At 34.4% G+C, this 14,042-nt stretch overlaps 1 protein-coding gene across 50 annotated transcripts in view; it reads right to left on the reverse strand.

The window, feature by feature from the left end:
• bt (projectin protein bent) overlaps positions 1-14,042 on the reverse strand; it is a 437,567-nt gene that overhangs the window by 367,898 nt on the left and 55,627 nt on the right. For all 50 annotated transcript variants that reach the window (XM_081762406.1, XM_081762402.1, XM_081762405.1 and 47 more), the window contains exons 10-12: positions 8,459-8,770; positions 5,030-5,120; positions 1,928-2,100 (exon numbers count right to left, since the gene is read on the reverse strand). In XM_081762406.1, coding sequence (XP_081618532.1) covers positions 1,928-2,100; positions 5,030-5,120; positions 8,459-8,770 — 576 coding nt within the window. The remainder of the gene's footprint in view (positions 1-1,927; positions 2,101-5,029; positions 5,121-8,458; positions 8,771-14,042) is intronic.

The following is a 14,042-nucleotide window of genomic DNA, read 5'->3' on the forward strand; positions in this document are numbered from 1 at the left end:
TAGTCACGTGTTCAATATATAATTATGTGACAATTTGATCTAATATTTGACAGGAATTTCACTAAAGTTATACGGGGCCTCCTAGGCCCCGGTTGCCCGGTTACGTCAGGAAAATATTTTAAAATTAAAAAAAAAAGCTTTACCAACTCGATATGTTCATGATTTTAACTTCGACGAAAGATAGAAGAATTCAGTATTTTATGTCTTCGAAATATGTATGGTTATTGAGAAATTTTAGAAAAATGAAGCTACTGGGCCTGGGAGGCCCCGGTTGCCCGGATAAGGGTTAAGCTCATTCGGTTTTAATACAATATTATGCATACTTTCTTTGACTCTTTTGGTTGAGATTAAAATCAGTTAAGAATGAGCAGTGAATTTACTCCCCTTAATGAGGCATCGATGACCCCCTTCCCATTAAAAATATGTTTCATGATGATTTTTGTAAAAAAAAAAAAAAAAAAAAAAAAAGTATTTGAGTTTGAAGAAGTACGACGCATATTTTCTTTGAGCTACATAATGATCTCTTGTGAACAATGTTTTAGAAAGGTCAGTGAAAAATAAAAGATTATTTAATCCCCGCCCGATTTTTTTAAAAAAGAAATTTCATGGTAACTTTTATAAAGGTTATTTCATTCTGACACACTATGATATGTGACAGTTCCACAATATTCTAAATTAAGTTAAACTATATAACAAGTTAATAGTTATAGTTCAAATAGAATTCGTAGGGTGACAATGTCCTTTTAGAGGATGCAGATAATAACTTCAGTTGTAACGATAGATAAGTAAATGAGTATTTTTTCTTATTTTCTGTGGTTTATGCGTTTCGTGTGTCTGGCAACGTTGCATGGAATGAAGTTAATCGAGTTTGAACAGCTCAAATCTTCGATTACTACATATCGACGAGAAGACGTTGGATAAAGCCAGGCTGGTATTATTAAAATGCTAGACAACAGACATTTCGAATATTTAAACGAAACTTGATATATGCTTTTAGAATGATATAATAACAAATAGTAATTTATTTTTGGAATAAAATAATGTAATTCAGTTATTCATTTCATAAAATTGGGATATCCTTACGGTGTTGTTGTAGTATTATTAACACAATATTTCAATAAAAATATAGCAAAATTTAAGTAGGAAATTAAATATATATATTTTTGTTCAATCAGAACTAATAGTAGACATAAATTAATATATTTTATGAATCTAATCATTATATCGGTGGATATTGAAAATAAGCACACATTTGGAAGTTAGGGATAATTTTGCCTAACTTTGAAAAGTGACCCATATAACTCAATGTATGTTTATGGAATGCCTTAAATATATTGAAATTTTTTGTGCAGATAAAGAATATGGGGTACTTTGTAAAATTCTTTCATATTACTTTTCTTGCTTTCAATACTTATGTTAATATATTCGGGATAATTTTTCTCTTCGTGCATGGGCAAATAATTGCTTAGAGATATACCTAATATGACTGCAGATTCATATGACCCCGATTTTAAATACATATTTTCAGTGGATTTAATAAAAAACCGAAAACGGTTTTTATAGTACATGGTAGGTATTTTGTTGAAATTTACGTACTCATAGCTATAGTTTGGAGTAAGTGGGAGGGAAGATCACTCGCTTCAAGTATGCAGGGCATCACTAGTATAGCTATAAGTGTACAAAAATGTAGTAAGGTAGATTTAATGCCGCCATGACTACTACAGATACTTGTTCTTCACACAAAATTACTTGTAATTTTAAGATTCTATCCAGTCATCAGTGAAAGAGTGTATTGAACTCTTTTATATATTGTTTTTCATTAAAATTACTATTATGATGTGTATACATTTTTGTTTTATTGAAAGTTGTTATATCGTATCGAGGGACGAAATGTAACACAGACTTCAATGTTGAATGATTTCCTTACCTCTTTTACCCGTTCTACGTAGACTGTATGTCTATTGTCTTCTTTTACCACATTCTTTTCTTTGAACCAAGTACACTTTGGTTCAAACTTGGATATTACATGGCATTCTACTATGACGGTTCTCTTCTTCACAACCTTTATTACTCTCGGTTTTTCTTTAATTACAGGTACAACTGAAATTTAAAAAGTGAAATATTTTATATAGCAATCATTAAATAGAAATGTGTTTTACATCTTCGAAACAATAATAAATATATTCTCTAATAAAGAAATTATTGTAAAGTTTGGTCTATTGTAATTTCATTGGAATTATTGTATCATAACCGAAAACTTAAATCTTACAGTTTTATCTTATATACTTTTTAATTTTAGTAATTTCACACTGAAGAATATCCGTATTCCTTATAAGAAACAAATCACAGTGACTTATTCCCTATTTGTGTTACCTTGTATCTTAAAATCACACTAATCAAAATAGTGATGGGTCGTTCATGAACGAACTGACTCCTTTGAACGGAACATTCACGTGAACTAGTAACCAACCAGTTCATTTATTTGAAACTGCTCGTTCAAAGTAAGTGCCCCGATTACAGCCAAAGACAGTTCCTCGGTCTTTCGAATATCTACGTCTCAGGGCAATGGTGCCGATTTCTCTTGAAATTTGGGAAGGGGGGGAGGGCTTCAGATGCAGAAGCCATATATGAGGATTTTAAGACAAATTGAATTCAAATTATGCGAAATATTGTATATTCATAAATACAATGCGGTGGCCCACCTGAGGATTGGGGAGCCCGGCCCCCGCAGGATCGGTGACCTTGTCTCAGCCCTACACACGACTGCTGCAGCAAAATGGCTCATAAGTATGCAAGCAGGGCTGTCATATTCTCTTTTACATAGTCATCTCAACTACTTAAAGAACAAAATAAGCGCCCAAGGTGGATTTTCTCCCACAGTGAAATTATTGTGCTTCTGTAGGGAAGAATTGAAAGTTGAAATAAATATAAATTTTATATTCTCGATTCTTGAAAATATTTGTATCTATCGACCGAAAAAGAAGTATGTAATAGTCGAACTCAGCTCGGAAGATGTCGTTTGCTTATGCTGCGCAGGAACGAATTATAATTTGTAAAGCACCATCAATGAGGATGCGCACAAAGGAAATTGACCTGTGGCTAGTAAGAATAAATGTGCATTTGTATGATAATTGTTTCTTACAAACTATATTTAGTTTTCCTCTCCCGAAGTTACTAAAGTAGTTCCAAACTTTAGTATATTTTTGTAGAACTGATAGATATAACTAAATTATATAGAACTAACTAAACATAGTTTTCACTAAACAAGATAGTGCACAACTAGAGAATATAGTTAAAATTCTACTTATGAACGGTAACTTCTAGCACTTCATAGATTTATGCAAATGGAAAGTTTTAGCACAGCAGCAAAGTCAACAGGTAGGCCCAGACACGGGCGCCGATTCTAGGAAGGCTGAAAATACCCGATCAACCTTTTTAGAGGCTCGGACCCACAGAATTTGAATATATTTGGTAGAATATATGAGAAAGATACACACTTACCTGAACGGGCCCGAAAATTATACAAAAATCGGTGCCATTGGGTCCAGAGAAACAACACGTTTATGTTTTTCATTTATCACTTATCTAGGATAGGCACATACACAGAGAGACGATATTTGTACTTACAAAAAACTTTTCTGTCGGAATGTTTATTGATTTAGGGCCTCTTTAATAGAAAGGGTTGGGGGGAATATTGGAAACACTGCTGTAATTTCAGAAGTAGATGTCCATACCGGGTGTATTTCAAGAGATGCACGGACAGAAAACAAGACAAAACAAAAGAAAAAGAGAGAGAAAGATGAGTATATTTGTTTTTATTTCCGTTGCTAAACAATGATGTGACTTGTTTTTACTTCGGTAATCTACGCACTTCTGCATTTTATCGACCATTCTCCAAGCACTTTGTATGCTATTAACTAGACCCTATGATTGTTTTAACCTGTTTTCTCTTCTATTCTAACGTTTCTTTCCTTTAAAGTAGAAAATTGTTTCTTTTATTAAACATTTGAACACAATAACATGGTGATCAGAAAAGCTTAGTGGATTTTTTTTTAATTTGTCCGGAAGAGCAAACTCAAAATATCAGAGAACAATGTGACTAGTATTGCCCAGAAAACGAGAAATATGACAAAATTTTTTGAGTTAATATCATTTGAATGTATTTGATAATATATATCATTTAGTTTTTATCCGATTCCCAATTGAAATCGTCAAAAAATCTCGAACTGCATTATTGCTTTCAAAATTTAGACTTTAACTAATTGAAGTTATGAATCGAACACTCCTAAAGACGCGTGTATCAATTTCAGTAAGTAATTTCAATGTAAACTTCTATTTCTACCAGATACAGATTCCTATTTTAAGAACAGGCCTTGTGTTAGAATCAGTGAATCAAAATATTCCACAAATTAGTTTACAATCGATGATTTAAAATGATATGAATATTTTCTTACTTAAAAAGATACATTTTCTTAAAGTCTATTTCACATTTATACAAACAGGTCGCAACTAACAAGAAGAGAATAAAAGACTAGTAAGAAAAAATATAGCGTTAAGCACGGTTTTGCTCCTCGTAAAGAAAAATGACGTATAACCTTTCTAGAAGCCAAAAAATAGCATATTGTGTACTATCAGTATAATTGTGTACCTTTTGCAAGTGCTTTGTATGTTAGCTACTGTTTCTCCTTTTATACTGGTGTTAATGTTCTTTCAGATTAACCATAATGAAACATAAATAATTATTGATTCTTACGTTATGCTCTATGCTTTGGCAGCGTTAAATAAATTCGATTATCCCTTACATGTGCATGTAAAGATGGCATGAAAAAAAACTTAAAGAGAAAAAGTAGGTATAATGCACGTACTTAGCATGACACATCGTATAGGACATGTGAAACAAAGGAGTCAAGTCTAAACATGTTCCGACAACAAGAAGTACTACTTCTATTATCGAACAGATTTTCAGATAGAGGTGAGACCTTAAGTTATTTTATCTAGCATAAGTCATACTTCATAATCATATACTTACTTTCAATGTTTAATGTTAAGTTGGCGTTTAATTCTCCGAAGGAATTTTTGATATTGCATTTATATAACCCAGAATCATCTGGCCCAGGATCCTGAAAAACGAATAAATAAATAAATAATAAGCAATCTACGGCTACTTTTTAAAAACGTTTTGTAAAATTGTTTGTAAAATTGGTTTGTAAAATTTTTCAGTACAACAACTACCTCTACTGATATTTTAATTGAAGGTGACAGTTAAATGACAATGAAACTAGTGGAATATAACTAAGCGGCTGTGTACCTGTCCGTCGTAGACGTGCAGGTGAGTGGGAAATTAAATGTTTTCCCACTCGTTATGTAGGACCTACAGCCGACATTCTGGTATGGAGATAGTAAGTTACATATACTTTTCGCATGCCTTATATTTTTAACCAGGGGACTATGACTGATGCATCCCACATTCGTAAATGCATCAGTCTGGTTTCCCGACCTCATCTAGACCTCATCTTGCAGCAAGCTACCTTGCATCCTATACTACAAGAGCAACAGAGTGATCCAGACAGTATAGTCGTCTTTCAAACTAGCACGATAGATCTCTCCGAATCCAAACCCTATTGAGAATATGTGAGATATGCTAGCAAGGCGCCTGACCGCTAGCCGAGCTCCAGAAACGAATATCATCGAACTACGCGAAAACCTACAGCTAGCGTAAGGCATCATACCCCAGACAGACATTTGGTATCTCTACAAGTGGCTACTTAGCTCAACAACTGGTTGTATGGCCATTCGGGGTGGTTAAATGTCCTATTAAAATGAATACTGTATGTTTATTGACCACCCCAATATAAATATGTTCGGCATTTCACCAATGTTGGAATCATTTCACCTTTTCTTCTGTACAAATTTTGTACCAGATGCGTCAACTTCTACTGAGTTTCTTAAATGTGCATTTGACAGTAAATAAAATGACTGAAATTAGTATTATCTTTCAGTTGGTTTACTACAAGGATAAGAGTTTTTGGTTTCTCTATAAATGCTGAAATACCCGTTCTTCAATCGGGGAGAACTGGTTCACGAAAAATATTTGAAACTCCTTCCCTCCTGAGAATACATATTTCAATGAAAGAGTAATTATAAAAACCCATAAGATACTTTATTTTTGGCAAAAATTTTGAACTCCCCTACCCTTAATGATACGCCCGTTAATCAATGTGACATGACAAAAACCTTGAGACAGGAACTATGTACCAAGATTCACTTCAAACGGGTAGCCCGTTTTCCATGATGCAATCACAAACAACAGACTTGGGATTATAAAGCTTTATTTAGTAAGAGATGTGTGAAGAATTTATGTAAATCTAGTGAAATCGAACTTGGATCAAATTTGTATTCTGGTACAAGTAAAGCTTATCTTTTTTTCCAAGTGCTTTATTTAAAGAATGGGTACTTCTGATAGTTACAAGTATATTCAATTGTTATTTTGTTTATATGTATTGGAGTTGTTTTTGATAATATCGTTTTGCTCATGCTTTTAGTAGTTAAATTATCTAAATAATTTTGAAGCTAAATGCTTTCCCAAATTTCTCAAGTAAATTTCAAATTCTCCTTACTAGCAGAACGATCTACTTAAGCCTTTCGAGATTCAGTGCCACGGAGAAGTTTAATAACAGTCCATATATTCTCAAATAAAAACGTTTGAATTAATTAAATTTGGTGTTAAATTTGCTATTTTTGAAATAGTCAATTAGGTAACGCAGACAGAATAGAGGCATCATAGGATATATTGAATATCAAGCAGTGAAAACATAAAAAACAAAATTTTTGAATTTATTGGTCTGCTGAAATTATACTTATAACTGAAATTCGATAATGGTAAAACTTATCACAACGTTGTGCTAACTCATTAAGCAGGCAATAAAATTAAGCAAAGTAGCATTTTTGCTTTTAGACGGTGCACTCTAAACTTGAAATGTTCAAAAAAATTACTTTAACGTACAGAAAATTCAGACACATGAAATAAACCAACAAGAGTCGGGTAAATGTTATGTTAGTTTTACTTTCCTGAATTGTTTATTTATAAATATGAAAAGTTTAAATGAATAATAATCTATCTATTAAAATGCTACAATAGCAACAAAAGCGCCTGAGCTCCAACCTATAACTTTTGGATATATCATTGACATTTAATTAATTGTGTGTGTAATGTATTCGCTTATTACATACTGCATGCAAGAAGAAATAAAACACTGATCATACATGAATTAAAAGCTCCAACCGGAAGTAGGCTCAAATCTTGCAAACGGTGCGAGATATTGAAAAAAGTAATTGAAAAAATCTTGCCTTTATGGTATCTCTTGCCATTTTTTTTTAAATCAAGACGTCTCACTTGTGTCTGTAAATTTACATGTACAGATGTGAAGAATAAAAGGAGATTCATGCTCATTTGTGAATGATGCGCTGTGTAGAGAGCACAGGTTCAGCTAGTAAGAATTAAAATTCTCCCAGAATTTATATGTATTAAAACCAGGGTCGGCCCTAGGAAATTTGCCGCCCCGTGCGAAGGAATCATTTGCCCCCTTCCCTTTCTCCAGAAAGAACAAATCTTAAAAGCCACGATTTTAAGTAGGCTACTTCATCATGAACAACGAAGGGAAGGGAAAATCCACTCGCAATCAGAAAGGCCTAAACACTAAAAATACAATCCCATTATGTCCATTTTTCTTTAAATATTAATCTATTATGTTAGTTAAAAATAAATCAAACACACCTGCAGAGGAAAGATAGTAATCCTTCTTATAGAATTCAATATCGAGTTCCAATCTCAATATACCAGTTTGCAATTCCAGTGCAACTAGCTCTTTTATCTTTATTGATTTTCCTTCTACATGTGTTAACTTTTTAAAAATAAAACTTGTTTCCACCTTCAATGATAAGGAACTTGTTTGTTAGAAAGACTACTTTTCATACCAAAATTGCGATAAGTAACTAAATGGAACAGGCGTTCGCTACTGTTCGAAAATTGAGTTCTTGTATTTGACAACAATTAAGCAATTCATACTGGGATTTGTTTGACCATTTGCTTTAGAACTGTCCATGTCACTCATAAATTAATGCGACCTAAACATGGTTTGTGAATGTAGTATTCAAGTGGAAGGTCAGCTTAGTAAATTTAACTATCATCATCATGAAGTCTATTTCCAGCAAGAAATATTTGTTTTAAATAATATAGTTATGACAGATTTTGCCACCCCTCGAAATTTGCCGCTTTGTGCAAATGCACGTGTTGCACATATAGTAGAGCCGGCCTGATAAAAACTTACTATTAATAAAATTAACCACTTGAACAGTATTAACATTCATAGTTGCAACACATTATCTCAGGAATGTGCCATAACTGTGAGATTTTCGTCTTTTTTTCTTTTTATACTAAGAAAAGCAAACATCCACCTACCTTTAGCTCCAATTTAATGTAGTATTCATCTTTTGATTGCTGCATACTAATACTAATTTTGGATGATTCTTTAACGACTTTTCCTTCGTGGTACCAAACGATTGTAGGTTTTGGGTCAGCCCGTACTTTACATTCCATAATGACAAGTTTTCCGTTTTGTTCTGATAAAATTTTGGGCTTCTCAATGAACGTAGGGCCATTGCCCTCAGGTTCCGGTTCAGCTTCGATGTTCAGATTAAGGTTTGCGTTACTTTCTCCAAACTCGTTTCTTACATGACACCTGTAAGTTCCGCCATCTGCACCTGATGGATCCTGTAAGAAAGAAAAAATGAAAAAAATAGTGTTGCTGAAATTATTTCATACCCAGTAGCAGATTTACATATAAGCTAAACAAGCTATAGCTTAGGGACCCCTCTCTCCTGGGGGGCCCAAAAATTTAAAGGAACGAAAACTGGATGCACATTTTGAAAATATAAGATAAAATGAAACCTACGTAGCCTTACAGTAACAATGTTTTGTGTTCTATAAGCCTTCTATTGTGTAAGTAATGATGCCTCTCCTGTTAGCCGTCTCCCTAAAATATCACTAGTTTGCTCATTTTATGGCAACTTGTAGCATGAAGCTGAAGAACAAAGAATAGCTGGACATATAAAGAGACTCATTGCTTTCAATAGCTTATGGCCTCATCTAACCTAAATCCGGGTCTGTTCATACCAATGTGCGAAGTTATATGTTTTAAGTTAAAAAAATATTTTCAAATAATCTTCCAAACAATCGTTTAAAATCTTACTATCTTCCTTACAATTTATGATATTTAAAAGAAATATCGTTTAATTGAACCGTCAGGTAGAAAACAAAAACTAAACCGATATTTTTCCGAATGTTTATATCACCAAAAATTTTGGGGTGAAGGGTGATAAAGTAACAGAATTTAAAGAACTCGTATATAAATTGTTTCTGAATTTGTTCTTTTTTTTTAAAAAAAAGTAAATATAATGCTTATTTTTGGTCTTATTTCCGAATAGATACATATAATGAGTAAGCAGTAATAACATTGCATTAAAAAGCTTATTTCTTAGATTGCAAAATGAAATATAAGTTACATCATTACAGGTATATACTGTATATACAGTTAGTTATCAATTTAATGGAAACACCCCTAAAAGTGCAACTTACAAGATTAATATGGTGTTGGATAACCTTTTGCTCTCAGAACAGCTGGTCGTGAATGTTAGCAAGTTAAATATTACACCATTCGGCGTGCGTATGAACGGCTACGTGTACCTCACTATGTGCAAGCCTTTTTCAAGGAAAGATGAACTGACTTTTTGCAGGGCTACACGTTCCCCTGACATGTCGCTCATAGAACACGTGTATGACGTGATTAGTTGGCACCTTGTCTGTTATGGTCCTTCAGTAAATATCATCGCTGTCATCCAGACTAGCATACAAGCAACGTGGCACACAATTTCTCAGAAATACATTCAATGTCTGTTTGATTCGATGCCAAAATGTACGAAGGACATTTTTTTGCAACATGTGGAAGTTCCGCACCATACTGTTTATCAAGACTAGAGACACGGGCGTCTCTGGCAGGGGAAAGGAGAGACGAGTTCCCTCAAAAAATTCTGTGTAGAAGAGGAAACAAATTAAGACTGAAAGTACTTACAAGAGCTGGATAAAAAGAGATAGCAACATTCGTGTTTGAATTTACGCACAGAAGAACAATTTAATCACCTAACATCTATATCACCTCCTGTCACAAGTGTGGAAGGCGTTTTATTACGTCAGCTTGTCAATTTTTTTGTCGATGTACCGCAGGGGCCGCCATACAACATGGATAATGGTTTCTCTTGTGTCGTAGTGCTTCGCGCGAAGTTGTTTCTTCATTTTGGCGAAAGATGGTCACAAAGTTCCTGAAAACATTGTTGAGCAGTACACCCACGTGGCACTTCAATCTTGATCCACGCACATATTCAACTTTCTGAAATACATCTTTATGGCGCTTCTACTTTCCTCCTCTATTTTACGACACTGGTGCTTTTGACTGAATAACACAGAACCATTACCACAAGCCACACTTCATCGCGATACATTCCCTTATCAGCTATAGAAGGCTTGTAGTACAGAGACAAAGCCCTGTGACTCTGACGAGAGAACAGTGTTGCCACTACTTATTAACCAACATATGTATATGGAAGAATTAAAGACATAGGAGGAACACATGAACGTTATATTTTTTGTTAAGTAGCAGTATTATATTGTGTGTACGCTTATATGAAACTTATCTTCTGAGAAGGAATTGTCTTCTGACTGCTGTAGTGTGATAGAAGTAAAATAAGAAAGGTAGAGGAATATACAATTAAAGAATATTGTTGAAGCATATAATTGTTATGTCAAGGCAAAGATATTGAACGCTAATAGTTTAAAAGATCACAAACGTTGTCAGATCAAAATCATACACTGACTGAGGTGAAATCCCAGCGAAAAATACATTCAGAAAGTAAAGTAGAAGACAACCGAAAAGTTTAGAAACGACAAAGTAAAAATAAGTTTGATATTTCGAAGAAAAGTATTTAAATTAAGAGAAATCAGATACAGGAACTAATTAGTTGTGAAAGCATTTTAACTTTGCGAGCAAAAGTATCATGAAGATAGCACAGGTAAGAAGCATGGGATCTAGGGGAAATTTTGGAAAAATAGGGGAAGAAAAGTATGGAAACAAAGTTGTACTGGAGACTGTAAAATAATGTATAGAAAGTCCAATCCGAATCAAGAAGTGAAATTAAGAAAGACTGGAAAATATACAATAGATGTAATGGGACAATTTATATGGGGGTAAATTCTATGAAAATGGAAAGTAGCAAGGAAAATGTATTATGAAAATATAGAAACTAAGGATGGAAATGGTTCTTTAATGGGTGAAATGCAGCATAAAATGATGAAAAGAAAACATTGAGTTGTACGACAAAAAGAATAAACTATAGAGAATCGCAAACTATATGCGATACTAAAGGACAAGGAATATACAGTGAAATGAAGAATAAAGATTAGTCTTATTGCGTGTTCTGAGAATACAGGGAAAGATAAAAAGAAATATTTGGAATTTGTAATCAAATGATGAGAGAAAAGTCATAAAACTTCGTACAGAAAGTTTCATTAGCTTCATTAGCTCAGAAACAAATAAGCTTTTTGAAGACTATAGAACTACATTGGCGCAACCGCATTTAAGAACACATAGTAGGAATTGGCAGATCTGACCCAAAGTTGATATACAGAAAGAATGCTGTAGTAGATTTACTGTTTCCAACATGGTACCCAAGGCACATCCCGAACATATTACCAAACATGTTTCAGTGTTTATCTTAATAGAACGTGTGCTCCAACCGGTCACACAACTTTTCGGACGCATAGTCGGTGAGATGCTATAGGCTATGTCTGTCTTGGGAGACGGTTGATTCAAAGCCAGCTGGTGGTCAGGCCCCAAACCACCATTTCCCACGCGTGTTTATAAGGCTTAGAAGGCTAGAGTAGTGAGCATATACAGGAGAGAGCACTCCGGGTTCACCTGACGCTATGGGGATGCGCAATATCCTGCTGAAAGATAGGGTCCCAGAAAATGCATAGTTGGAGGACAGGTTTGACGACAAAGCTCGATGTTCTAATCATATTCACCTGAATAAAGATAAGAGACGAACGGGATCAAATATCAGAAAGTGAAGTGTGGATTCTATATGACGAATGAGAAACACTGGATTTTCACTCCAGCCTGCAAGTTTAAATACGCACACACGGAGCCATCTCTATGTCTAAGATACAAACTACTCTCATTACTGAATACCACCACCCTCTATGCAGTCTCCCCGGATACCACGGAAAACGTTCTTGGAAATAATCGTCAGCAGTACTCGTGTGAAAGTAATGCAGGACGTAGATCAATATTCAATAATCGATTGTTTATTGTTCGTGCGCTTATTGAGTATTCGGAGAGCCATGGTGGCTGTGATTGTACTGGAGGTCACTGTCTTGTCAGTTAGGTGACCCGAATATGTTTCTTCCTAGGAGTACTTCAGTACACCGCAGAGGCACTGAAAACAACACGTAGGCTATGGTAACCCTGACTCCCATTGTGTACACCACTGATGGACCACTAACAGAACATGACACACAAACGGCAATTCAGTGGAATGACTACCCCTTCAAACACTAAGATCAGCCTGTCGTTTGTGCTAACCAGTGTGCTGGAACCTTCAAACTAAGATAAGCATACCCTTTGTAGGCACACATTCTGTTGTGCGAATTTCGTTTAAATCGGACAATGTACTGTATAGTGGCAGATCTAAAATGTTTTGACGCCAGTGTCTAAGTTTCACATCGCACATAGCAGACATTGAGCTTCGAATGAGAAAGAGATTATATCGACAAAGAAGTAAAGGAGCTGAACAGTTATGATTTGAAAGGAAGCATAGCGCAAAGATGTAATTAGTTTTCAGCGCATAAAGTTGGTGAAAGCTTTCTAGATAATGGAAAGGAAGTGCATGTATTCGTTGATTTAGAAAAGACTTTTGACTGATTGAAATGGGCAATCTGAAAGATGCTTGGGACAAAATGGAATATATGACTTAGAAGAAATTCATATATGAACAAATCATTAAAAGTTGGAATACAAGAAATGATAGAATAGTGAAATTGGTAGAGGCGTTCGACAAAAATTTTGCTTTTCAATAGCATTATTTACTATATAGAAGAATGACGAAGAAGCGTTTGATTAGAAAACAGGTTAATTTGATGGGATGTAGAAGGAATAGTAAGTTATAATTGCTTTTTAGGTGGTTTGGTTACCGTTGGAGAATCTAAATCGAAAGTTAACATGATGTCAAAGAAGATAAAGAAAAACTGTGCAAATTATTTGAGATTAAAATAAATATAGAAAAGAATAGAGTAATGGTGACTTGGATAATTGAAAAGTAACATACATAGCTATTTTCTACACTTATTAACGAAGGCATGAAATGTAAGTGATAGATAAAAAATAGCGTGCGAAATGGTGAAATATCTTTAAGATGATTGTGCTAATAATGATGAGAAGCACATTATGTGTTCATTGAATGAAGAGTTACGAAATGAAGTGAAGTGATGAATATTGCATTATACAGAGCAGAAAAGTGGACATTACGAAAGGATGACAAAATATATATATTGTACTTGAGTTCTCCAAAATTTGTATATTGAGAAAATGGAAAAAGCTTAGCTAATTAGAGTGATAAGCCCCTGAACGCTTCTAGGGAGAGTAGTAGGGATAGACAAAAAAATATGAGAAGCGACCGATATTAATGTCGAATCTATAGTTTTAGAGGTAGCTTAGATAAAGAATGACACTCATGAAACCGTCACATGTAAACATAATAGAAAACAATCGATATTAGTGTCGAGTCCAGTTTTCGCGGCCGCTGAAATGAGTAGTGACGCTCCATATGCTGTTTAACTCATCAAGATCATCCTCATCTGGAAAGGATGGAGTGGTGAAGGTGAAAAATAAAATGTCAAAAGTGACTGAGGTTTGTGTAGAATTCTTAGTTTTCCG

The sequence above is a fragment of the Thermobia domestica genome, chromosome 6 (genome assembly GCF_964235325.1).
Source record: "Thermobia domestica chromosome 6, izTheDome1.hap1.1, whole genome shotgun sequence".
NCBI classification, from domain to species: domain Eukaryota; kingdom Metazoa; phylum Arthropoda; class Insecta; order Zygentoma; family Lepismatidae; genus Thermobia; species Thermobia domestica.